The 26,688-nt window shown below is 52.8% G+C and overlaps 1 protein-coding gene across 1 annotated transcript in view; it reads left to right on the top strand.

Annotated features, from left to right (window-relative positions):
- Positions 1 to 25,288, top strand: part of SLC1A7 (solute carrier family 1 member 7) — a gene marked incomplete at its 3' end in the record, with an annotated part of 38,801 nt that extends 13,513 nt beyond the window's left edge. The window contains exons 3-11 of the mRNA XM_081145180.1: positions 3,591 to 3,806; positions 15,072 to 15,114; positions 16,459 to 16,681; positions 20,662 to 20,761; positions 21,474 to 21,707; positions 22,843 to 23,037; positions 23,844 to 23,978; positions 24,386 to 24,488; positions 25,070 to 25,288. Coding sequence (XP_081001306.1) covers positions 3,591 to 3,806; positions 15,072 to 15,114; positions 16,459 to 16,681; positions 20,662 to 20,761; positions 21,474 to 21,707; positions 22,843 to 23,037; positions 23,844 to 23,978; positions 24,386 to 24,488; positions 25,070 to 25,288 — 1,468 coding nt within the window. The remainder of the gene's footprint in view (positions 1 to 3,590; positions 3,807 to 15,071; positions 15,115 to 16,458; positions 16,682 to 20,661; positions 20,762 to 21,473; positions 21,708 to 22,842; positions 23,038 to 23,843; positions 23,979 to 24,385; positions 24,489 to 25,069) is intronic.
- Positions 25,289 to 26,688: the final 1,400 nt, after the last annotated feature.

The following is a 26,688-nucleotide window of genomic DNA, read 5'->3' as shown; positions in this document are numbered from 1 at the left end:
CACTTTGGAAAGGACAAGTAGAAATTTGAGAAGGTGAATGGGGAGTGGGAGACAGAGAGTTCCAGGCTGAAGTAACGGCCAGTACAAAGGTGGTTCAAGGGGCAGTGGGGAGACTGGGGTGGCTGGAGCGGCACCAGCGAGGAGGAGGTGAGTGACCTGAGGCCATGAGGAGTATGGACAGTTCCTGAGGGCTTCAAACGGGGAGGCACCCCCAGCAGTCTGCCCTGACAGAGTAGCCTGACTGCTCTCTGAGGGGAAGTATGCAGGCAGCAGTGGGCACCTCCAGGGGTTAGATGGGGTCGCAATATCCACTTGGTGTGAGAACCAGGTGCACATCAGTAAACAGGCCTTTTCTCCCTCGGTGAGGAGCCTGGCAGCTGGTGCCTCCCGTCCCCCATCCCTACAAGCGGAGCAATTACCAGATTGAAATGGGCAGGGCCCTGGAGCCCAGCTTACTCTCCAATCACCACAATCTCTTGAACCCCAATCCATGGGCGCTAAGTGGTGACCAGATGGCTTAGGAGGGAGCCCAGACCTCTGGGCTTCCTGAGGCTCTTCCCGAGGGTCCTCGAGGATGTGGGGGACTCCCAGGAGCACATAGCCATGCTTATTATCTATTTTTTCCTCACCATAAATCACAGAGCCAGAAGGGACACTTGAAGTCATCCTCATGGAACCTCCCACTCAATCTGGAAGCTTTAATCTACCATCCCAACAGGTGACCATTCAGGCTCCACTTGGATACTTCCAAAGATGGGGAGCTCGCCACCACAAGCCTGAGGGCTGTCGCCATGGGGCAGGTCATGAACTCTGAGAGTTGAACTAAACAGTCATTACACATACTGAGTCACATTAAAATCATGGTCAGCCAAAAACAGAAGACTTTTTTCTTCCACAGGAGCTCAACCAAGTCTGTACCACAGAGAGAGAAAGGGGGGAAACCCCACAGGGGCTTCTGAACCAGAAACCCCTGTTTCAGTTCTGACTCTACAACTTACCAGCTGGGTGGGCTGTCCAGTTACCTCTACGCACTGAACTTTATTTTCCTAATCTGTAACTCAAACTGCACCATGCAATAAGGTAGCCAGTAGTCATAAATGACTATTGAACCCTGGAAATGTGTCTAGTACAACTGAGGAACTGAACTTTTTAAAAAATTAATTTAAATTTAAAAGCCTGGAGCCGTTTTATAAACATTTTTATATTGATTTTACATTAAAATATTTGGGATATACTAGGTTAAGTATTATTAAAATTAATTTCACCAAAATAGAATTTCGTTTTTTGGTTTTTTTTGTTTTTTTAATTTGACTACTAGAAAATTTCAAGTGACAAGTGTGATTCACATTATAATCTCATAGGGCAGCGCTGACTTAACATTAAGGATCAGTTAGGGGGATGTTCAGGTGTCTGGGGACAGTTAAGCTCCAGACAAATGATGGTTTCTGTGGCTGCTATGTGCTCAAGGGGTGTGTTTCCCATCACACAAGCAAGACATGCTCATTCTAGAAATAATAGAGAATGTGGGGAAAAGTCAAAAACAAAACAAAAATTACCCACAATTCCACCACCCCAAAACAGCTACTATTAAACTTTCTTTCTAGAGCTCATTCATTCACTCGCTCATTCATTCTCTCATTCATTAGTAAATTCAGCAAGCCTGCAGCAACCACCTATGCGTGTCCATGTGACCTAATACTCCCTGCAAACTACCCTAGGTTTAGGTTCTCAGAAAGGTCACTTTAACAGTTTGGCCCCAAAGTCTGGGACTTCAAGGAACCCCCACCGGCCAATGGCAGGAGTTGGAACCTCCTTTTTCATTACTGAGTTCTGGTGTGTGACCTGGGGCAGGTCCTCCTCTCAGAGCCATGGCTGCCCTGGGGCCTGAAGTAGTTGGACCTTGCTGAGGGGGATTCTGTTGTGATCAGGGGACAGTTTGGCCCTGGGCTGATGTGCTGGCCCTGGTCTGGGGATAAACTCTTTCATGGATAATGATTACAGGGTGGCCCCCAATTCCCCTGGCCATACAACTTCATTGTAAGCCCTTTAGGATTTATGTCTGAGACCCACCCTAAGCCCATTGCTAACATATGGCGCCTTGGCAAACAGGGATGAACAGAGATTGTAAACACTGACTCGTTCATTCATTCACTCATTCACTCCTTGGTTCAGCAAACTGCTGTACTCTGGCAGGGTCCTGTGCCTGGCTTTGTGGACCCAGCATTGAATCAGATCTCGGTCCAGCCCTAGAGGTACTTCCAGGAAACAGTCGGCAACTTAGTAAGGTGGGCCTGAGACAGAGGGCAGCACGGGGGTTGTGGGAACCCAGACAAGGGATTTCACCCTGCCTAGTAGTCAGGGAAGGCTTCCTGGAGGAGGAGACTTTTGTCTTCACAAAAGAGTAAGCCTTTGCTACAGCGGGCAAGGTGCTCACTGGCAGCCGCTATAGCCTGGGGTTGTGGAGAGGCCAGCTGTGCTCAACCTGATGCTGGATGCTGCCTGCATGTAGCCTAATGATGAGGAGGGATTATCTGTTCTTGTTTACATGATTCAAACCAGACAAATACTTCCTTTATCTGAAAGAATGAAAGGGCTTGGGGAAAAATCATTTTGGCAGCAAAGCAAAGCACGAGCATTTCCTTAACTAATCTCTCACTTCCCACAGCCATAGAAGAGTAGTTCCAGGCTGACCTGCACTGATGGGCAGAGTCTGGGTCATGGTGGGCAGAGATGGGGAGGGCCCAGGAGGAGAGAGACCCACAAGCCCCCTCAACACAGCCTCCCAAGAGAAGAGTCTGGGCCTGGGCACTAACCTAAGATGGCCACAGGGTGGCACCCCTCAGGGAAAATCTAATCATGGCCCCATTTTATAGATGGGGTCCCTGAGTCCCAAAAATGGGGGAGTGACTTGCTTGCCTGAGGTCATATAGCCAATGGGCAGAGCTAAGACTAGGGCCCAGGTCACCAACTCCCAGCCCAGGGCTCTAACTCGTTCATTCACTCACTCATTCCTTAGTTTATTCAGCAAGCCTGCAGCAACCACCTACTTGGTGGCAGCACCAAGAGCTCATGCTGGGCCCTGGGGGCCCACAGGGAAGTCAGATTTGTCCCTCTTCTCACATGTCCTTGGTCTGATAATAGAGACAGGTAAACAGACAGTGACAACCAGGTCATGACAGAGGAGGCCAGGGGCTGGGGAACTCCAATGGGCTTCTCACTCTGGGGGAGACCCGGGTAGTCCAAAAAGATTTTACCAAAGAGGTGACACTGAGCTTGGTCTTACTTAGTGGTTAGGATTTAGGCATGTGGAAGAGGCTGATCAGAGGGGGCCAAACAAAGAAATAGCACATGGAAAGGCCTAGAGGTGGGAAAGGGCTTGGGTAGTGACCCTGGGCATGGAGGAGAAAGCAGAGCAGAAAGAGAGGCTAGTAGGAGCCATGAGGACTGGATTATTGAGGGCGGGGGGATTCCTATGCCTGCATGTTCCCTGGAGCACTATGAGGGTGCTGGGCAGAGCCAGGAGGGTGGCAAGAGTGGGTACGCCCAGGGCCTGCCCCGCGCACAGACCCTGATCCACATCGCCCTCCCAGCTTGATATCCGGCCTTGCCTCTCTGGACGCCAAGACCTCCAGCCGCCTGGGCATCCTCACTGTGGCATACTACCTGTGGACCACCTTCGTGGCAGTCATCGTGGGCATCATCATGGTCTCCATCATCCACCCGGGCGGGGCGGCCCAGAAGGAGGAGACGGAGCAGAGTGGGAAGCCCATCATGAGCTCAGCCGACGCCCTGCTGGACCTCATCCGGTAACCCTTGCCACCAACACCCTGCTTGGGAACGCTATGCCCACCCAGGCTGGGGCTGCGGCTCCACAGGCCCAGCCCCATGTCTGCCAGAGAGCAGGATAGTTGTGGGGAGGGGACGCTCAGGGTCCGCTCTTGATTACTCATGGTAACAAGGGGCAGCCACAGAAACCACTCTTGCTCCTTCAGCCCCTGGGCTCCCTCTGGGCTCCCTCTGCACTGTCTGCCCCCATCAGGCCGAGCGCGCCTCTAGGGCAGGACAGGGGCTGCTCCTCTGGGAGCCCAGCCCTGGCATATGGCTTGGTACAGAGCAGGCGTCAGTGTTTGCTGACTGGCTGGGCTCACTTGTGCACACCCAGACTTCCAGGTGGAAGGCCAGCAGTCATGAGTCTCTCCCTACCACCACCCTTCTTTTTTTTGGTCCCCTTTTTGGTCCCCTTTTTATAAATGAGGGAATGAGGCTCAAAGAGATGATGTGACTTTTCCAGCAGGTGGGTCATGGAGCCAGGATTCAACCCAGGCCTGTGTGACTCCAAGGGGGGTGCTTTTTCCCTGCATGGCCCCTGCCTGAGCCACATGGGCTCTGCTAACTGTTTGCTTCACACTCTCCTCGCAGAAAAGTGTTATAGACCCTGCAATATACACCTGTCTGACTCCCCTTCCTGACTCCCTACAGACCAGCCCCTCTCCTCTCTGGCGCCCTCACCAATGCTGGCCCTATGCTAGGACACTCAGAGCTGTCCTAGATCTGGAAGAGAAAAACCCATGGATAGACACAGACAACATGGGAGGGAGGCTGTGATAGGAGCGAAGAGCAGGGTCAGAAGAGACAAAGTTGCTGCTGTGAAAAACAGGATGAGTGGGAGGACAGGGGAGGCGGGGGGGGGGGGGGGGGGCGCGGGGGGGCGCGGGGGGGGGGCAATAGCTGTGCATAGGTCCTGAGCTGAGAGGGAGTGTTGTGGGGAGAAATCACAGCCCATTCAGCGTGACTGGCCTATGGGGAATGCAGGGTGGGGGGTATTGGACAATAGCTGGAGAAGTCTGATAGGTGGGGCTGGACCATGAAGAGAACTGCGAACCAGGCCAAAAATTGTGTTTTATCCTGAAATGGGTTTTTAACATAAGAATGGCATGACCCAATTCAGAAGGCTCACTCTGACTGATGGAGCAGGTGGGGGGCATGGTAGGAGAGAAAGACAGAGACAGGGACAGGAACAGGGATAGGGACAGGGTGGTGACCATGGGCACTGGGGAAGGGGGCTGACTGAAGGGCTGCTCAGGAGGTAAAATCAGCAGGAGATGGGCAAAATGGAGGGGAGAGTGGAAGAGGCAGGGGTGCTGATGGCATGAAGGTTTCGGGTCTGAGCACTGGAGAGGATGGCAGTGTGGTCACCAAACCAGAGGACGGTGCCAGAGCAGGACATCTGGGGAGATGTCAGCTGATAGTTGGCTAGTGCAGCTGAATCTCATGGGAGATTCTGACCTGGAGAAGGTGGCTGGGAAACCGGCAAGGTAGAGGCGCAGGTCTCCCCGGATGGTGGGGGAGTCTCACAGCACAGGGTGGGTGAGGAGAGCAGAGCCGGGAGGAGCCCGGAGAAGCACCACATTGGAAGGAGTTTATTGGGCTCAGTAGGTTACCCCATCAGATTTGCTCTGTGGACTTCTTCTAGTCCCTTTCTTGCCAATCTCAGATATAAGAAATCCAGTCCAGCCTAATATTAAAACTCCAGACTCGTCCAATTTAAAATGAAGCCTTTTGCATCTGATTCAAACTTGGAAACCTGAACTGGGACAATTAGGTAGGTTTTTCCCTTTCTTGATCCACTTACACCCCTGTTGCGAGCACTGGGTTGGAGCAGTGGAGAGAGGAGGGAGGGTGGGCTAGAAGGTCCTCCTTCACCGGTGGAGGAATGAGCTGGGATAGGCACTCCCAAGTTGTATTTCTTCAGGGGTGCTTTCGTGGGTTCTTTGGAGCCCCTCCTATCACTGGTGTCTCTTATTATTCCCTTGACTTGGTATCCCTGCTTCATCTTGCTGCTTATACGCCTTCCTCAGGCTTGACGTCTGAGTGATCCTCTTAGGCACGGTCCCTTCTGCAGGGTCCACATCGGGCCCATGGGAAACATACATATTTTTGCTGGAAGTGCAGGCCTTTCCCAGGGCCTTTGACCATGAGTCAGGCACCAGCCCAGCAGTCCTCTAATCCCAAGGGACACTCCTCTCCTCCCCTGTGAAGATAGATGCCCAGCATACAATTCTCTCTCTCTCTCTCTCTCTCTTCCTTTCTTCTTCCTTTCTTCCCTCCCTCCCTCTCTCTCTCCCTCCTCACCCTCTCTATCCGTTATTAATTGCTGTGTAACAAACCAACCCAAGACTTAGTGGCTTAAAAAAACAGTTTGGAGTCTATACTTCAGCTGGAAGGTTCTGTGTCTGCAGGCAGCGAGTCACTCAACTGGACAGCAGCTGATCAAGGGCAATCTTGGCGGAGATAACTCACCCATGCTCGTTGTATTCTCTCCAGCAGGCCAGCCTGGATTGATTTCATGGTGGTGATAGGATTCCAAGAGAGAGCTAGCCCAGGCATATTCTTATGATAAAGACAGAGGGACAAGAGAGGAAATAGAAACATGCAAATGTTTTGCTAAGTCTCTGCTTCTGTCAAGTTGGTTAACATCTTATTGCCCAAAGCAAGTCATGTGGCCAAGCCCAGACTGGGGCTGGGAGGGGATCACAATGTTACAAAGCAAAGGGCATCCATTAATGGGGGACATTGATCTACCACTCCCTCCATTTTCTTCATTCTCTGGGTTCTCTTGTATCCTTTGAGGTGTGTGATGAATGAAGGATCACAAAAGTACTTGCAATTTTGTTCCTATGGCGTGGTTCTCAACCATAGGGGGTCCAGAGCCAGAAAGAGACCCAGGCAGGGAGTGTTGTATCCACACTTATTTACCTAGAGATTTCACCCAGTACCATGAGGAGGAATACTTTCTGCTCACTGACATTGACAAACCTGGAAACCTGACCCCTGCACTTCAGATTCTTACATGCAGTTGTCTAAAGGCATCTCAATATTACCAAGACCAAAACTCAACTCTTGATTTTCCCTATAAATCTGCCCTTTGCTCAGTCCTGCCCATCTTGGTCTAATGTCTCATTCTCTCATATCCTGCCTCCAGTTTGTCAGAAAATTCTGTCAGCTCTACCTTCAATATAATATCCCAAACCTTGTCCCTTCTGTCCCCCTCTCCCACTTCCTCCATTGCCCAGACCACCATCACCTCTCACTCCAATGTCCAACAAGGTCACCCTGCTTTCTCTCTGCTTTCCCACAGTCTTTTCTCAGCACAGCAGCCAGAAGGATCCTTTCAAAAATCTGTGTTCTCTATGACTTACAGACCCTTCATGATCCCCCCACCACACACAGGTCAGCCTCTGACCTCTGGTCCAGCTCTCCCTCCTCGCCCACCCACTTTGGTCTCTGTGCCATTCTTCCAGACGTCGGTAGGGTCCCATTGGAGTGCCCCTGCCCAAATGGCCCTTCCTGCAGAATGAGGTGGCTCTCTCACTCCACTTTCCCCTCTGCTCTGTCACCTCTTCAGAGGGGCCTCCCAGCCTCTGTCACTCTCTCCTCATAGCCTTTATTACTACCTGACATTATCACGCCTATGTACTTCTTTATTTCTCTCTCTGTCTGCCCCACTGGAATAAAATACTCTCCAGGAGGGCTAGATCTTTAGACAACCTGTTTCCTGCCGTATCCTGGAGTCTAGAACAGCAGCTGGCACAGAGGAGGAGCGAAGTGTTTGCTGAGTGCATACGTGGGTGTGGGGTCATCGCTGGAGTCAGGGTTTGAATCCACTGGAGAAGAGGGACTGGGCCAGGGGGGATGTGCCGAGCATGCAGCACTGAGGCCTGCATGAGCTGTGGTCCCCCAGCCACACCCAAGGGCTGCAGAACTAACAGCTGGAGCGAGCTGAGGGCCGGGAGGAGAACCAAAAGAGCAGATGTCATGGAAGCCCAAGGAAGAGGAATTTCGAGAAGTTTCATTTCTGAGATCCGTTATTTCTAAGATTTGGTGACTATGATTCATCATTTTTTGGATTCTATGATTCGAAACAGCCTTCCCTCGTGGAAGAAGAAGTTGTTGATGCTTGGGGAGCCCCTGCCCACCCACCGCTGCCTCCTCTCCCTTGTTCCAGGCCTGCGGGTTCTGGAACGCACACGTGTCAGAGTCAAATGTTCCAGGAGCAGTGAAATTGATCCTCTGGTTTGAGGCTCCCCCCACCCACCCCAGTCGCTTGCAACCCCAAGGCAAGTTGTTTTGCAAAGCTGGGAGGTTGTAACTGTTTCTTAGTCAGAGGGGGAGATGCATGCTTCCAGGGACAGGGAGCCAGAACCTTGGAGATGTGATATCTCCTCTCAGCTCTGCCAATAAATCACTATGTGGCTCTGGGCAGGCCAGCCCTACTCTCTGGGCCTCAGTTTCCCCAGTGGTTTTCAAGATCTCTTCTAGTTCTGTGGTTCTGAAACACAAAGGCCTCAAATCTCATGAGGAGGCTGCAGGGCATGAGCAGAAGCCTCTGGAGGTGGGTTCTGGGAGTTGAGGTTAGGAGGACAGTACAGAGCCCAACCTTGAAGACCCCGATTCCAGGCTGAGGGGTTGGTTGTTATGCTTTAGCAAGAAGAAGCTGGTGAGTGGGAAGGATGCATTGGAGCAGGGTGGAGTAGACAGGATGCTACTGGAGGCACAGGCATGCCTGGGAAGGGATGTAGTCCATTCTGTTCCATTCAGCCCACCTTTATTAAGTACCTGCTCTGGGGGAAGACATCATGCTGAGAGCTGGGGGTGGGGGAGGGGTGGGCACAAATACGTGTCCCTGCATCGGACTGTCACCATCTCAGGACACATGAGAAAAGCGCACTAGACAGCCACTCTCTGAGACCCTTTCTAGCTCCCACATCCTGAGAGGCTGTGCTACAGTGAGGACGCCAGCAGTGAGGGCACCAGCAGTGAGGGCACCAGCAGTGAGGGCACCAGCAGCAGGGGCACCAGCAGTGAGGGCACCAGTGCCCCTCACTCTTGCTCTGGCTCCAGAAAACTGCCGTCTGCTCACAGAGCAGCCTGGTAGAAAAACCCAGGCAGAACACTAATCAGAGCTTCTCCCCCGCCCCCAATCTTATTAAAACATCAGAGAGATTAAGAAATGATTTGGCTCTATTCGTAGCTCCCAGTTACCCTCTCAGGGATTGGATGAAGCTCCCAGGAGCTGTGCTTGGAAAGGAACAATTCCCGTCTCTGGGCCCTGGGTTGGGGACATGGGGTTAAGGTGAGTTTGGAACTGTCACAGTGGGAGCTTATAAATAGTAAGTGAGGACAGGGGCCAAGAGGTGAGCTGTAGCCTTACCCTGAGAGATGAGCAGGCAGGCCCAGGACAGAGTAGGTGCGTACTCAATGGCTGTGGCCATTAATGTCTCCCAGGCCTGTTATGTCTACATTTCTGTAACTGCCTCCAGGAGCACAGGCCTCGTGGGGCAGACAGGAAGGCTTCCCATGGGTATTCAAAACCAAAACAAAAGCTGTACATTTCCCCATTTAATAATCAAAAGTAAATTAAAATCTGCGGGATACGTTCACTGATAATTAGTATGGGCACATGCATTAGTCAATAATTGCTTTTGGCTACTAGTTAAGAAAAACTTGAACCAGCAGAGGCTTAAGTAAGGTAAAGGCTCCCAAATAAGCAGTCTAGAGGTGGGCAGCTTGTAGTTATCAGGTGCTCCCTCCACCTTTGTGCTTTACTGTGCTCAGCACTTGACTTATATCATTAGTGTGTCTCATGGTCTAAGAAGGTTGCTGAAGCTCTGGCTATTATTCCCATGTTCCAGGCAGAGAGAGGAAAGTTGGGGGAAAGGACCCAAGGGTCCTGGCCAAGTGGGCACCTTTTCAAGAGTGTTCCAGAAAACATCACCCAGTGATTCCTGCTTACATCTCATTGGCTACCCCTTTGGCAAGAGAGGCTGGGGAACAGGGTTTGCTTGCAGGGCCCTGTTGGTCCCCACAACATCCCAGGTCTTCTATTAGTAAAGAAGGAGAGAGAATGGAGACTGGTTAATCAAATAGCCATGTGTGCCACAGCACACATTTAAAATTATTCTCATTTTAAAGGAAGTTGTAAAGAAATGTACATACTAGGTATCTTCCATTCGGTTTCTTAGGACCTTTTGAATGTTCTTAGTTTCTACTCAGGCTGAAGCAGCCTTTCCTCTAAGTTACATGAGAAAACCACCCTCTAAGTCACTCGAACCTCCTGGAGCTGGACCCAGGAGAGCTTTTCAGACTATTAGCAGTCAGTACAGAGTAGGCATCCTCCATCTGGTCGCGAGCCCCAGGGCTGGTGGACCGTGGCACTCAGGCAGGCTGTGTGCCCAGCGTGTGCTCGGGTCTACTTGATGCAAAGCCCTTGCAGGCAGCTTCTATTCTGGTGGCAGAAATCTGCTTATAACTCATTGAACAAAAGCCTCCCTTGAGCTTCCAAGAGCTCCGTTCCCGACTCTGCTTCTTTTCTCCCTTGTGACAAAGCTGATATTAGAAGGAAAAGCCATGACCATCCTCTCCCCATTTTCTGCCTCGGTAGCTCATTCTAAGCCCTATTTCTCCGGCCAAGTGTTCACACTGAACTCGCATTTTAGCAGCAGTGAAAAAAAACGATAGCTTCTGCTTTCCAACAGTGGCTGCTCAGTCTAAAGTTAAAAAAATAATGCACGCTCGTATTTACATATATAACTCCATTTATGTGTGAGCTGAGTCTTGGAAGAGAAGAGATTTGCTGAAGAGATTGAGTGGGAGGGACGACCCAGATGGAGGAGGCAGTGTATGTGTGAGACACCTGGCCTGTTCCGAAAGGGCAAGCACATGAACAAGGATCCTTGTGAGATCTCTGGTTACGAACAGGTCCCTGGAATCAGCTTAAAAAGACAAAGATGTGATGCTTTTAAGCCCCTCGATGTGGATTGCTAATTGCTTTACAGAAAGGCTGCTGCCAGAATCATGGGAGGTGCCCCTGTCACCACACCTTCTCAGCATTAAGTGTTGTCATTTTAAAGAGTCTTTACCAGAGAAGAAACAAGAATGCGGTGTAGGTAATAGCTACACCCGCCGCCTCCGCAGCCACATCAGAATCACAACTAAAATACAGAACCACCATCACTCAGAGCCTCCTGAAATCTGGCTGAACAGAAACCCTATAACCGGGGAACTGAAGGAGCTTCGAGAGCAGATGGAGGGGCGAAGACACGAGCAGATTGGGGCTGTGGCCGCCGGCCCACACCCGGTGCCGGGGTTGAAACCCGGGAGGGAATCTCGACGGTGGGGTTTTCCTGGAGGAGGGAGGGGTCCCAGCCCCATAGCAGGCCCCAGCCCAGGGCTCCAGGGCTGGGAATGGATGTCCCCACAACTCCAGGCTGTGAAACCAGCGGGGACTGTCTCTGAGGGACATGGAGACTGCAGGAGCCCCGGCAGCTCCTCTCAAAGGGCCCGGCACGGACTCACTCGGACGCTCCCTCTGAGCCCAGCGCCGGGCAGCAGCCTGAAAGGACCTGGGACACTCGGGGAGGAACTAACCTGCCTGGAATCTGGGTGACAGGTGGAGGGGCAGCTTCCTCCCAGGCAGAGGAGCTGGCGGAGGCCATGGCTCCTATGGCAAGTCCTCCCCGCACACAGCCGGCAGGCAGGCGCCATGTTTGAATCTCCAGCACCTGACTCCCACCTTTGGCCCCGCCCCGTGATTCCCGGAGGCCCCGCCCCTCCCCACCTGCAGCTCAGCCAGGCCATTTCCAGGGGCTTTTCTGTGCAACTGGCCTCTTGAGCCTCATGCTTAGGACTTTCCTAAAATCTCTCAAACAAGCAGCAGCGGGCCCCATAGGACTTGATAAGCGGCCCCAGGCCTGGCACTAGCGGCAGCTGCATTGGCTCATGGCTTGGCCTCTCCTGGACAACGCCAAGCCCAGCACAAGTAGCAGCCAACTACGGTTTGCTGTGTAGCTCATGCTGGGTGGCCCTGGGCAAGGCACTGGCACAGGCTGACTTTGCACCTCCCGGGAGGCCCCAGAGACAGTACACCTGGTGGTCAGACTCGACCACGCTGGATTACAACCCTACCACATCCACAAGTGACACTCAAGAGGCGCACTTGGTGAACACCAAAGCCCCACTGAAGTAAATCCTGCTCTATAGGGGTGTCTCCAGCACAGCAGCTCTCTGGCTGTAGCTGCAGCTGGTCCTCACAGCTGATTGGTCTGGGGGTCAGTTCCTCCCAGTGATGCCAACAGCAACCAAGGCTCAACTACAACAGGAGAGTGCACACAGCCCACACAGGGGAGCATCTAGAAGGCCCAGCTCAGGTGACTGGGGAGGTTGAGCCACTGGACCCTACAGGACACCTACTACACAAAGCCACTGTATAAATTCCAGGAGACATAGCAGCTCTACCTAATACATAGAAACAAACACCAGGAAGCAGCCAAAATGTGGAGGCAAAGAAACATGTCACAAAGGAAAGAACAGAAGAAATCTTAGAAAAGGAACTAAATGAAATAGATCCAAGCAAGCTAACAGATACAGAGTTCAGAATAATGGTTATAAGGATATTAGTAAGAGTATGACGAAAATAATTGAGAAAATCGATGACATATTAAAGTACCAATTTGAAATGAAGGCTACACGAACTGAAATGAAGAATAATTTACAGGGAATCAATAGTAGAGTAGAGGATGCTGAGAATCAAATCAGCAATTTGGAACATGAGGAAACAAAAACACCCAACCAGAAGAGCAAAAAGAAAAAAGAATCCAGAAATAGGAAGATAGCATAAGGAGCCTCTGGGACAACTTCCAGAGGCCCAACATTTGTATTATTGGGGTGCCAGAAGGAGAGGAAAGAGAGCAAGAAATTGAAAACCTATTTGAAAAAATAATTAAAGAAAAATTCCCCTACCTGGGGAAAGAAATAGACTTACAAGTCCAGGAAGCACAGAGGGTCCCAAACAAGAGGAACCCAAAGAGGCCGACACCAAGACACATCATAACTAAAATGCCAAAGCTTAAAGACAAAGAGAGAATCTTAAAAGCAGCAAGAGAAAAGCAGTTAGGTACCTACAAGGGAGCACCCATACAACTGTCAGCTGATTTCTCAACAGAAACTTTGCAGGCCAGAAGGGAGTGGCAAGAAATATTCAAAGCGATGAAAAACATGGAACTACAACCAAGATTACTCTACCCAGCAAAGCTATCATTTAGAATAGAAGGTCAGATAAAGAGCTTCTCAGACAAGAAAAAACTAAAGGAGTTCATCACCACCAGACCAGCACTACAGGAAATGTTGAAGGGTCTTCTTTAAGAAGAAGCTAATGAACAAAAGAATCTGATGAGCTAAATAGATCCAGAGACATTGACGCATGTAACAGATGATCATATTTCAGAGGGAAGAGGGAAGGGGGGGTGGAGGGTGGGAAGAGATTAACCAAAGAAGTTATATGCATATATGCATAACCCACGGACACAGACAATGATGGGCTGAAGGCCTGTGGAGGGGGTGGGAGTGAGGAGGAGGCGATCAATGGGGGGGGGGATGGGACACCTGTAATACTTTCAACAATAAAGATTTTTTAAAAAGAGTCTTTACCAGTTTGATGGTGGCAATGCCTTTAACTTATTGATGAAGTCTAACATTTTATAAAAAGCTTTTGGAGCTACTTATGTTTCTTCCTTGGTGAAGTGAATTGCCTGGTTATGACTTTCAGTTGTTTTCCTATTGGGGTATTGATGTGTTTGTGGTCCATTTACTTATGCAGCAGCAAATATTTCCTGAGTGTCTGTTACATGCCAGGCAGTCTTCCAAGAGCTGGGGACACAGCAATGAACAAAACACAGACGTCTGCCCTGCAGGGAGCAGATGTTCTGGAGAGAGGAGACAGACAGGGAGCCCGGAGACAAGGACAAGATTTGTAAAAACTAAAACTCTTTGTAGATATAGGATGATCACACTTTGTCATACAGTTTCCCCAGTTTGTCGTTTGCTTTAGAATTTTATTTGTGTTGCATTCCGTCTTAGAGAGCTTCTTAATTTTATTTGCTTTTTACTGTGGCATAATTTTAGGTTTACAGAAAAGTTGCGAAGATAGTACATACAGAGCTCCCATGTGCCCTTCACCCAGCTTCCCCCGACATTAGCCACTCACATAACTTGCCCATTTGGATTTCACCAGTTTTTCTACTAATGTCCTTTTTTTCCTGCCCTAGAACCCAACCCAGGATACCATATCATACTTATGAAATTTTTAATTTTAATGCAGTAACATGTTAGTTTTTATTGCTCATTTTGTTCTTAGAGAATCCTTCCATATCCTGAGATCTGATAAAATACTAATCTATATTTTGTTTTAGCTTTTTATGGTTGCATTTTAAAAATTATTTATTTCTTTAAACCATCTGGGATTTATTTGAGTGCAAAGTGTAAACTGGGATCTAAGTTTTTTCTGAATAGTTGGTAGACTGTACAGTTCTCTATAATGAATTCTTTTCTTTGCTGACTTGTGAAACAACTTTTGTCAAATATAAAAGACTTAGATGTCTTAGATTCTGTTTCCAGGCCACTGGTTCCATTGCATTGATTTTTCTATTGATCGCTGTATCAGTTTTTCACTGTTTTGACAGTTACGTCTTTATAGTATGTTTTCATATATGGTACAACAAGACCCTCTCCTCCTTTAGCTTTATGAAAATAATATTAATAAAAATAATTATCCCACTTATGTGCCAGGTCCTGGGTTGGGCACCACAGATAAGATATGAATGACCAAGTGCCATCTTTAAGGAAGCCAGTCTGGGGCGAGGGGGCAGACATGCGAGCCAGGCAGACTGTGTGTGCTAGAGAGTGGGTGACTTGGGAGGGGCCACAGAGTCAACCTGGAGCAGTGGGAGAAGACTTGACCTCTGACTGATTGGAGTAAGAGTTAGAGAAGCAGGAACAGCATTTTAGGCAGAAGGAACAGTGTAAAGAGGCCTGGAGCTGAAAAAGATGCAGCATGTTTAGGGGACTGTATGCAGTTGGACTTGGAGCTTTAAGTACTAGGGGTGGCCTGGGGGTGGGAGGAGGTGAAACTACAGAGGGAGGTGAGACTGGGTCCTGGAGGGCCTTGACTGCTGAAGGAGGTGTTCAGTTGATCCCAAGGGCCTTCCTAGCCATTCAATCCCTGACTCTCTTTCCAGGAACATGTTCCCAGCCAACCTGGTAGAAGCCACATTCAAACAGGTGAGTGGGTCCCTAGGGGATAAAGGGGTGGAAGGCAGGGCCAGCCTGGACCCAACTGGGTAGTGACAGGTTTACCAGCAAGTCTCCCCATCTCCTGGGGGCAGGATGCTAGAGGGAAGAGGAGGAGGGGGAACCTAGATCCTTAGAGCTTCCCGAGGCCATAGCCCTGCTCTGGGTTCCAGCTTTGCACAAAGAAAAACTGTGAGGGTGGAGCACCACTTTACAGGGTGCTGCTCCGCTCTACATTTACAGTGGGGCTTACAAAGTCCTCACAGTCCTCAAAATAACCTGCCCTCAGGTAAGGTTAACCCCTCTCTGGATGAGGAAACTGAGGCTGGGAGGATTAAGGAATCTGCCCAAGGTTATACCACTAGTAAATGGTAGCCTAGTAGGTAAACCTAGGCCTGTCTACTTCTAGGCCTGTTTTTCTTTTAAAATAATTATTTCCCCCTAATAAGAATAGTAATAGCGTTCACTATAAAATTTTAGGAAAATACTAAAAAATATAAAACAGAAAATAAAAGTTATCTCTAGTTCCAGCACCTAGCAATAGTGGTATTAGTTGGTACACTTCTCGTGTTTTTTTCTCTCTAAATAAATATGTTTTTAAAAGTAAAATTAGGATCATAGTGCATGTACAGCATGCACCTTCTCCCCCCCCCCCCCCACTCCCTCGGGGAGAAGAGGAAAGGTAGGCAGCTCAGTGGCTCATCAAGGAGGCTTGGGGCAAGCTGAACTTTTCAAATACGGGCATACGTTGGAGCTACTACAGGTTAAGTTCCAGACCACCACAATAAAACGAGTATTGCAATAAAAGAAGTAGCAATCTTTTTGCTGGTGGAGGGCCGTGTTTTCAATTTGTAACAACAACACCACCACATACACACACACACAATATCTGTGAAGCACAGGAAAGCAAGGTGCTGGCCTATAGAAGGTCCAAGATTCCATCAGTGGCAGGCAGGGCTGGCTGTTAGGTGGGTGGGTAATGGGTGGTTAGAAGGGATAGATGGTAAACAGAGAATTACCCAGGTAGTTGAAGAAAAAGAGAGACAGATGGTTAGAGAGGGACCCAGAGGCTGTAATGATGCTTAGAAGGAAGAAGAGGGGAGAAGGGATGGAGAGAGGCGTGGCTGGGTAGTGTGTGAATGAACGAAGGAATCGGTTTTCTTTTGGTAAAATATTGATAATAATCCCTGTCCTGCCTACCTCACAGGGTTATTGTCAATCAGATAGTTCATGAGTGGATACAAATGTGTTTCCAAGATGTTATTATTATTGTTGTTGTTGATATTAATAACAACATTGGCCCTCACTCCTTCCTGCTTGGGGTGTCGCCACCAGTACCGCACCAAGACCACACCCATTGTCAAGTCCCCCAAAGTGGCATTGGAGGAGGCCCCTTCTCGGCGGATCTTCATCTATGGGGTCCAGGAAGAGAATGGCTCTCACGTTCAGAACTTCACCCTGGACCTGACCCCGCCACCTGAGGTCATTTACAAGTCAGAGCCTGGCACCAGTGATGGCATGAACGTGCTGGGCATCGTCATGTTCTCTGCCACCATGGGTACGTGCTGCCCACCCCATCCCACAGTGCCAGGGAGCCAGTCCCTCCTCGCACCTATCCCTCCCTGCACCTACCCTCCCTGCACCTACCCTCCCTGCACCTATCCCTCCCTGCACCTATCCCTCCCTGCACCTATCCCTCCCTGCACCTATCCCTCCCTGCACCTACCCTCCCTGCACCTACCCTCCCTGTACCTAGCCCTCCCTGTACCTTTCCCTCCCTGCACCTACCCTCCCTGCACCTACCCTCCCTGTACCTATCCCTCCCTGCACCTACCCTCCCTGTACCTAGCCCTCCCTGTACCTAGCCCTCCCTGTACCTAGCCCTCCCTGTACCTACCCTCCCTGTACCTATCCCTCCCTGCACCTACCCTCCCTGTACCTAGCCCTCCCTGTACCTAGCCCTCCCTGTACCTAGCCCTCCCTGCACCTACCCTCCCTGTACCTAGCCCTCCCTGTACCTTTCCCTCCCTGTACCTATCCCTCCCTGTACCTTTCCCTCCCTGTACCTTGCCCTCCCTGTATCTAACCCTCCCTGTACCTACCCTCCCTGCACCTACCCTCCCTGCACCTACCCTCCCTGCACCTACCCTCCCTGTACCTATCCCTCCCTGCACCTACCCTCCCTGCACCTACCCTCCCTGCACCTACCCTCCCTGTACCTAGCCCTCCCTGCACCTACCCTCCCTGCACCTACCCTCCCTGTACCTATCCCTCCCTGTACCTATCCCTCCCTGTACCTATCCCTCCCTGTACCTAGCCCTCCCTGTACCTAGCCCTCCCTGTACCTACCCTCCCTGTACCTATCCCTCCCTGTACCTATCCCTCCCTGTACCTAGCCCTCCCTGTACCTAGCCCTCCCTGCACCTACCCTCCCTGTACCTAGCCCTCCCTGTACCTAGCCCTCCCTGTACCTAGCCCTCCCTGCACCTACCCTCCCTGTACCTAGCCCTCCCTGTACCTTTCCCTCCCTGTACCTAGCCCTCCCTGTACCTTTCCCTCCCTGTACCTATCCCTCCCTGTACCTTTCCCTCCCTGTACCTTGCCCTCCCTGTATCTAACCCTCCCTGTACCTATCCCTCCCTGCACCTACCCTCCCTGCACCTACCCTCCCTGCACCTACCCTCCCTGTACCTAGCCCTCCCTGCACCTACCCTCCCTGCACCTACCCTCCCTGTACCTATCCCTCCCTGTACCTATCCCTCCCTGTACCTATCCCTCCCTGTACCTAGCCCTCCCTGTACCTAGCCCTCCCTGTACCTACCCTCCCTGTACCTATCCCTCCCTGTACCTATCCCTCCCTGTACCTAGCCCTCCCTGTACCTAGCCCTCCCTGTACCTACCCTCCCTGCACCTACCCTCCCTGCACCTATCCCTCCCTGCACCTACCCTCCCTGCACCTACCCTCCCTGTACCTAGCCCTCCCTGTACCTAGCCCTCCCTGCACCTACCCTCCCTGCACCTACCCTCCCTGTACCTAGCCCTCCCTGTACCTAGCCCTCCCTGCACCTACCCTCCCTGCACCTACCCTCCCTGCACCTACCCTCCCTGTACCTAGCCCTCCCTGTACCTAGCCCTCCCTGCACCTACCCTCCCTGCACCTACCCTCCCTGCACCTACCCTCCCTGTACCTAGCCCTCCCTGTACCTAGCCCTCCCTGTACCTACCCTCCCTGCACCTACCCTCCCTGCACCTACCCTCCCTGCACCTACCCTCCCTGCACCTACCCTCCCTGCACCTATCCCTCCCTGCACCTATCCCTCCCTGCACCTACCCTCCCTGTACCTACCCTCCCTGCACCTACCCTCCCTGTACCTATCCCTCCCTGTACCTACCCTCCCTGTACCTATCCCTCCCTGTACCTATCCCTCCCTGCACCTACCCTCCCTGTACCTATCCCTCCCTGTACCTACCCTCCCTGTACCTACCCTCCCTGTACCTATCCCTCCCTGTACCTATCCCTCCCTGCACCTACCCTCCCTGTACCTATCCCTCCCTGTACCTATCCCTCCCTGCACCTACCCTCCCTGTACCTATCCCTCCCTGTACCTATCCCTCCCTGCACCTACCCTCCCTGTACCTATCCCTCCCTGTACCTATCCCTCCCTGCACCTACCCTCCCTGCAACTACCCCTCCCTGCACCCAGCAACCTGAGTAACCTGGAGTCTCCCATCTTCCGGGCAGTTCCTTCCTTTCCCTTCCAGTGGAGTGGCTCCAGCCCTCCCCGCAGTTGGAGCCAGTGTTCCTCACATGGAATTCTCTATCCCTGGGTGCTAGTTTGCCTCCAGGGGTGCGGGCCCTCCCTCAAAGCAGACCATGCCTCTGGCCCTTCCTGTTCTGAACTTTTTACTGAGGTCTGGGAATACTGGGGGGAGGGTGGGGAGTTATAATAAAAAACAGGAGAAGTCTAAAAACTAGCAGCCATGCCAGGGGTTATTATGCATCTTATTCTACAATTGGCAGCAACCTCCCCATCACCCCAGCGGAGGGAGAGCCTGCGAAGTGCTCTCCTGCTTCCTTGACTTCCCCGTGTGTGTGTGTGTGTGTGTGTGTGTGTGTGTGTGTGTGTGTGTGTGTGTGTTTCAAGTAAAAAGCCTCTCTATCCTCTGGTTGCTCATAGCAAGAAACCTGGGGGTCATTTTCTACCTCACCCTCTGCCTCATCAGGTCAGCCTCTGAAATCTCTCCAATCCCTGCATTTCCCTCTGCCCACTGCCACCACTCTGGTCCAAGACCGTTGTCATCTCTCACCTGGTTTCATCAAAAGCCACCTAAAGAGTCCCCTGCCCTGGTATGTCCTCCTCATGGGGTCACAAAATCCCTGCTTAGGGCCTCCAGTGGCTTTCCACTCCGCCTGGAAAGGGGCCCCAACACCCTGCAGCCCTGAGTGATCAGGCCCAGCCTACTTCCCCCGCTCCTCTGGGTCCTACTCACTCCCCCCCCCTTTCAGCTCCTGGAAGACACCTCCCTGAGAACCTCCCCACTTCCCTCAGCCTGCCTGCTCCTGCCCCTTCCTCCCCCCTGCACCTTTCCCATCCTTGAGGGTCGTAGCAATGGAGGTGGGTCTCTTTATAAGCTTGACATCCTCAGGAAAGCCTTCCCAGCCTCCCAGGCTGTCAGGTTAATCCTTAAACTTTTGACCCCACTGCAGTGATGTAGTTGTTGATGTAATTGTTTAATGTCTGCGCAGCAGCTGCTGGAAGCTCCATGCAGGCAGAGCAGGCCTGGCTTGTTCTCCGTTTATCCCCACAGCCCCCCACAGTGACAGGCAGGAACAGGCAGTCAGTAAAACCTGTTGGAGATATGGGCGGATGGGTGGAAGGATGGATGGACAACGACAAATAATGAAGCTCTTATCATCTTTGACAAAATGCCAGGCATGCAGAGGGGCCAGGACCTTAGTGACCCAAGTGTGTGACAAGAAGGTGTTTGGAAGTGCGCCTAGCACATCTGACAATTAGTCCCCAGTCCTGAACATTCTTCCTCCTCTCAGCCACTGCCTCTCTCTGAGGGGTGGAAACATATAAAAAGGACATCTATCAGCAGATGATGTGCTTTTGGAAGACACCCTTGATACCCTTTTACTTCATTCACAAAGTGTTTACTGACCATGTGTAATTGTCTGTGGATAAGTGTATATTTGTGCATGTGTACCCAAGTCAGTGTGTGCACGAGTCTGTGTGTACCGGTGCCTGTGTGTGAGATGACACTTGCTGCTGTGTGGAAAATGGATTAGAGAGAAGGAAGAGATGAGAGTCCTGTTGCAAAGTTACTGCCCTGCTCCACGGGGGAAGCCAAGGAGAAGGAGGGGAACACTGGTGCAGGGAGGCTGCTGAGAAGTCAGCCAAGGGCGAGATCTGTGTGTGCCAGGGGGTCTGTCCCTGCCTGCCACCAGTGTGTATCGGCATATGCAGGCATCACGCACGACTTCCCCTTGGCCTGTGCAATCTGTGATATGCTCGTGTGTCCCTGCCCCCACAGGCATCATGCTGGGCCGCATGGGGGATAGTGGGGCCCCCCTGGTAAGCTTCTGCCAGTGCCTCAATGAGTCCGTCATGAAGATAGTGGCAGTGGCTGTGTGGTAAGCCTTGTTGGGATGGGGTTATCCTCCCCTACCCCACCCCTTTCCACTTCTGCCCTGGGCAGACAGAAGGACCCCAGGAGTGAGCTGCCCAGGAGGCTGAGCCCTGGCCTGGGGCCTCCAGACTCACACGTGTTCCCCTGGATCTCCAGCCGTGACCAGGCCTAGTTCCAGCCCTGGGACTGCCACTTCTGGCCCAGTCAGGCCCACTGGAGGAGAGCTAAGAGCTAAGTCTGGCCCGGCTCTCCTGGCCCAGTTTCCCCATCACATGGAGCCCATCAGCCCAGCTTTTGGAGGAAGGAAACTCTGGAAGTGAGAACCAGCTGCCACTCCTTGGTTCAGAGCTCAGATCTTAGAAATCTTCTAGTCCAAACTTGCACAGTTTAGATGGGGAAATGCAGGGGCCTGCCCAAGGTCATGCACAGAGATAGTGGCATTGCTGGGCTCAAACATGGGCCTGCAGAGGGCAGGCGTGCTCCTCAGAGGCCCAGTCAGGAAGGTAGAGTGGTGAGAAGTTGTGCAGGGATGGGCTGGTTGAGGGTGGTGATATTAATGATGCCATGTAGTGGGCACCTTGGCACTCAGTCTCATTCATCCTCACAGGAGCCCTGGAGGGCTCAGGGGGAATCAGGCCAAGCAGTGAGGCAGTGCCAGGGCCACCTGGGACCCTCACTTGCCTAGCACTGAGCTGGCTGCCCTGCCCCCACAACAGGTACTTCCCCTTCGGTATTGTATTCCTCATCGCTGGCAAGATCCTGGAGATGGATGACCCTACAGCCGTGGGAAAGAAGCTGGGCTTCTACGCAGTCACTGTAGTGTGCGGGTTGGTGGTCCATGGCCTCTTCATCCTTCCCCTGCTCTACTTCCTCATCACCAAAAAGAACCCTGTGGTCTTCATCCGTGGCATCCTTCAGGCCCTGCTCATCGCACTGGCCACCTCCTCCAGGTAGCCCTGGGCGGTAGGCAGCACAGGGGAGGTGGTGGCTCGACTCTGTCCATCTGTTTGGCCATCATTGGTCCATAGCCATAGACTCACGGAAAGTGTCAGTAAGACCCGCATCACAAACTTGGGGTAGCTATGGTAATAAGACCAATTTTTGAAATGTAATGCTTAAGGCCCTACCTGCCCAAATGACAGAAAGCCTTTATCGCCTCTTGAGGCCTTCCCCTCTCCCACTGCCCACATCCCTAAGGTTCACTCCATCCACCTGGGGGGTCAGCTTCCACACATCAGCAGCCCGTGGCCACCTCCTGCTTGACAGGAACCACAACCTCGGGCCCAGCACATCTGGACTCATTGGAGGCTCTGGCAAGTGGAAATGGGGTCCCCAGGCCATGACCTGTGAGAAAGGAAGGGCTCTGGGGCCACACCGACCTAAGTATTGGTCCGAGCACTGCCACCAGGAGCTCTAGTAACAAAACAGTAGCAGTAATAGTAGCAGCTACCATTGCTTAAGTCCTTGTGATGAGGAGGACACTATTCTAAACACTTACTTATTAAATCACCCTTATAGCTCTGTACTCTGGGTATTGTCCCTTCCTGGAACAAGAAAATTAAGACCTACACAGGCTAAGGAAACTGCTAGGCCCACTTGGCTAGTAGGAGGCTGGAATCTGACCCCAGCGAGACCAGCCCCAGAGCCCTGCTGTTAACCACTTCATCTACACTTGTCACCGCAGTGTGACTTGGGGTTGGCCCCTCCTCCCCTCTGGGCTTCAGTTTCTTCATCTGTAAAATGGACTCAAAACCACTCCCTCACAGGAAGCTGTGAGGATCAAATGAGAGTGTGTAAAGCGCGGTACCTGGCGCATATAGGCATTCTGCTGGTGCAGGCCTCTTCCTGACCCGTGTGTGCCGTGGGGAGTCTCTGAGGCCCTGGGCCTGGGCAGGCCTGGCTCAGCTGCTGTCCCCACTCCCAAGCGTACCACCCCCGACCATTTTCAAAACCCCTCAGCCCATTCTCCCCGACAACGGGCCAGCTGCCTGGGGAGGAGCGAGCTTCCAGTCACTGGCAGGGGGCAAACCGGAGGCCCTGACCATCCTGAAGGACGGAGGGCAGATGCTGGCCCCCCGCCTACAGCTCAGCCACACTGCCCATCACCTTCAAGTGCCTGCTAGAGAACAACCACATCGACCGGCGCATCGCCCGCTTCGTGCTGCCCGTGGGCGCCACCATCAACATGGACGGCACCGCGCTCTACGAGGCTGTGGCTGCCATCTTCATCGCCCAGGTCAACAACTACGAGCTGGACTTCGGCCAGATCATCACCATCAGGTGGACCCCCGACGCCCCACAGCCAGTGTGGATTGGGGTGGGAGGGTGGCTGCTGGAAGGGCCTTTAGATTTTCAAGCTCCCAGGTCCGATAGGGTCTCTGTGGCCCAGAGAAGGTGAGGGTCTCCTTCTAGGCCACACAGGAAGTCAACACTGGGGTGGGGACCTGATCTGACCTCTGTGACTGGCGGCACAGGGCTCCCTCCCCAGCACTGCCCTGCGGAGCAGGGAGCTCTGAACAAGCTGGGAAGCTGAGACCCAGAGGAGGGCCTGCCGTCTGGACACGCAGGGCAGGGAGGGCACTGCACATGGCACAGAGGGAGCAGAGGCGGGGGGCAGGACTGGGGGACAATGGCGGGGCTGTTGGTGTGTCTGGAGCTGAGGGAAGGGTGCTGAGGGGAGGGGCAGAGGCCGAGGGGAAGGCGTCGCATGCCAGCCCAAGGGCACAAGTCTGACCCTGGGGACCAGGCCCCGGAGGGAGGCTGGGCAGAGCTGTGCAGGTGGACGATTGGAATCTCCGGGCAGCTTCCTGGAAACCTACAGAGGCAACAGCTCCAGACATAGGGTTTCCCACAAACTTCAGGGGTTCTGCTGAGGCCAGGAATGAGGCCCGTGGGGCTACAGGACCTCAAGCAGGAATATGCCCCCCACAAGAACTCCTTGATGTGGCCTCCCTAACAACCCCTGCCCCATTTGGCTGTCCCCAGAGGCGCTGGCATTCTGGCCTCCTCCTTGGAGGGTCCCCAGTGCCCCAACAAGGCACCCCACACCTCCTGCTTCTCCTCTTCCTCTCCCACTCCCTCTGCAGCATCACAGCCACCGCGGCCAGCATCGGGGCAGCCGGCATCCCCCAGGCCGGGCTTGTCACCATGGTCATCGTGCTCACCTCCGTGGGACTGCCCACTGATGACATCACCCTCATCGTTGCTGTCGACTGGGCTCTGTGAGTGGAGTTCGCAGGGAAAATATCATGATTGGGCACAGTTGGGGTTCCTTACACATCAACACTGGCCTAGCTGCATAATTTGTTGGGCCCAGTTTTCAAAAACAAAAATGTAGGGTCGCTTGTTTACAAATTATAAAGAATTTCAAGAGGGTGAGAGCAAAACCTAAACCAAGCCTGGGCCCTTCTTAGCACAGGCCCCATGCGACTGTGAGGTCACACGCCCATGAGGCCGGCCCTGCATCGACCCTCTTCAACATCACTGAGGGAGTGTCTGGCTTGAGAGGACTAGGAAAGCACCTTGCTGTGGGCTCTGCCCTGGCCGCAGGTGCCCACAGGGGCTGCTGGGGTGAGCACTGCCCTCTCCCAGCTCCCCTTACAAGTGCCCACCGCTCACCACCCACTAGGGACCGCTTCCGCACCATGATTAACGTGCTGGGTGATGCGCTGGCCGCAGGGATCATGGCCCACATCTGCCGGAAGGACTTTGCTCAGGACACGGGCACTGAGGTGAGAGCAGCGCCTCTCTCCCAGCCTGGCTACCCAATGGCCCCTGGCCCCCTACCCCGGGCAGGTGGAACCCGGATGGGGTAGACACCAACCTTCCACTCACCAGCTGGGGAGCCTTCAGCCAATCCCTCCCCACCTCCCCTCCTCAGTTTCTCATCTGGTACCAGGGTGACTAACTCCTCTCACAGCTAGTTGTTGAGCACCCCCTATGGCCAGGACTGCTCTAGACACAGGAGGAACAAAGGAAGCCAGAGCTCTGCCCTTGGGGTACTGTACCCTAGTGTAGGGGTGGTGCTGGTCCTCCCAGAACAGGCTGCTATTGAGTAGCAGGCTGCCCCACTCCACACGGAGGATGCTGAGGCCCAGGCAGGGGGCCCAATTCCTTCATGGATCTGTGGGTCAGGTCCCCTCCTCTACCAAGACAGCCTCACGAGGAGGCAGGACAGCCAAGAGAGGCCCTGTCACCTACTGAGGTCCCGCAGTACATCTACAGAGAACCAATCATGTGGTTCCCAGCCCTTGTTCAGTCTTCCCTGGTGTCTACCCTCCTACTGCTACCAAGGCCTGTCTCTCCTCCCCAGAAACTGCCGCCCTGTGAGACGAAGCCAGTGAGCCTCCAGGAGATCGTGGCAGCCCAGCAAAATGGCTGTGTGAAAAGCGTGGCTGAGGCCTCAGAGCTAACCCTGGGCCCCACATGTCTCCACCATGTCCCTGTCCAGGTGGAGCAGGACGAGGAGCCGGCTGCCACCGGCCTGGACCACTGCACCATTGAAATCAGCGAGCTTGAGACCAATGTCTGAGCCTGCAGGGCTGCAGAGGCCAGGGGAGGACTCCAGGATTGGGGCAAAGGGGAGGGCCTCAACTTACTACTTCCCTAAGCAGCCGTTAGGGGCCAGCCTCACATGTTCTTCCCACCCTTGAGAGCTCAGATTAGCTCCACTTGACAGAAAATGGAGTCTCAGAGAGGAAACCCCAGCTGGGGAGTGGTGGGCCGCATAGCCCAGCCCTGGCTGTGACTTTCCACCGTCGTGGCCAGTCAGGACAGCACGCAGGGGTTAAGGTCTGTACTTACTGGATGACAGAGTTAAGGCTGAAAACATTTATCCCAGGTCTCAGAGCAAGTCAGGGCCGGCACTCCAACTCAGGTCTTTCAAGCCCTGGCCACTCCCTCCTGGAGGACAGGGGCACCCACAGGGACAGATGCCCAGAGAGGCTCTAGGCTCTAGGCTCCGTGTCCCTGTCACGGAGCCCCACAGTCAACACTGCTTTCAATTTATGAAGACATAACAACAGTGCCCTGGGTCTGCCCCTCTGTGTCCTGGCCCAAGCCAGGCCTCCGCCTAACCCCATAACATGTGGCCTCAAACAGCTGTCCCCAAGGGGGTGGGGTAGCCCAAGATCAAGGCCTGCTGCCTTCCATGTGCTACAGCCTGCCTCGTCTCACATCCCACCATCTCTCGCAAAGCTCATCTGATGTGCAGATAGGGATGTCTTTATTAGGGCTTCAGGGGCCCTTAGAAACATCAGGGCCAGCCTCCCACTGGACAGGGGGCCAGCCAGGGCCCAGAAGCAGCTCGCCTGGGATGCTTTGATTGAGCTGTCCAAGTGGCTCTGGGGTCAGGACTCCCCAAAAGCCTGGGGGATAAAGTGGAGTTAGACTTTCTATTCCTTCCTGTGTTTGCAAATTCAGCAATAACTAAATAAAGGTATTTTGTTTTTCAAGTTTTGTGGGCTTAGCGACCATACTCTGGCCAGCATTACTTTAATGAGCTAACACAGGCTGTCACAGTGCAGACTGGCCAGTCTGGGTGGCAGAGTATAGACAGGTCTGTCCAGGTGGCCAGAAAATAAACAGGCTTGTCCCTGTAGCTAGAACGTAGACAGATCTGTCTGGGCTGTCAGTGTGTGGCTAGGCCTGTCTGAGCAGCCAGAGTGCAGATGAGCCTGCCCAGCTGGCCAAAGAGAGGGCAGGCATGTCTGAGCTATCACGTGCAGGAGGCAGAGTAGAGTGCAAGCCGGCCTGCCCAGGGGCCTGTCTCCACAGCCACAGTGTGGACAGATCACTCCGCCCCAAGCATGGGCTTTGCTCTGCAGGCAAGGCCCTGTGATCAGTCCCCACAAAAAGAACCATTTCTTCAACCAGTTGGGCTCCCTTTGGCAAATGCTTAGCTTTAAAGAAGGGACATGCCCAAGGACAGTT

This window comes from Miniopterus schreibersii, assembly GCF_964146895.1.
Source record: "Miniopterus schreibersii genome assembly, chromosome: 8".
NCBI lineage: Eukaryota > Metazoa > Chordata > Mammalia > Chiroptera > Miniopteridae > Miniopterus > Miniopterus schreibersii.
This window is presented reverse-complemented; position numbering and strand designations above follow the sequence as displayed.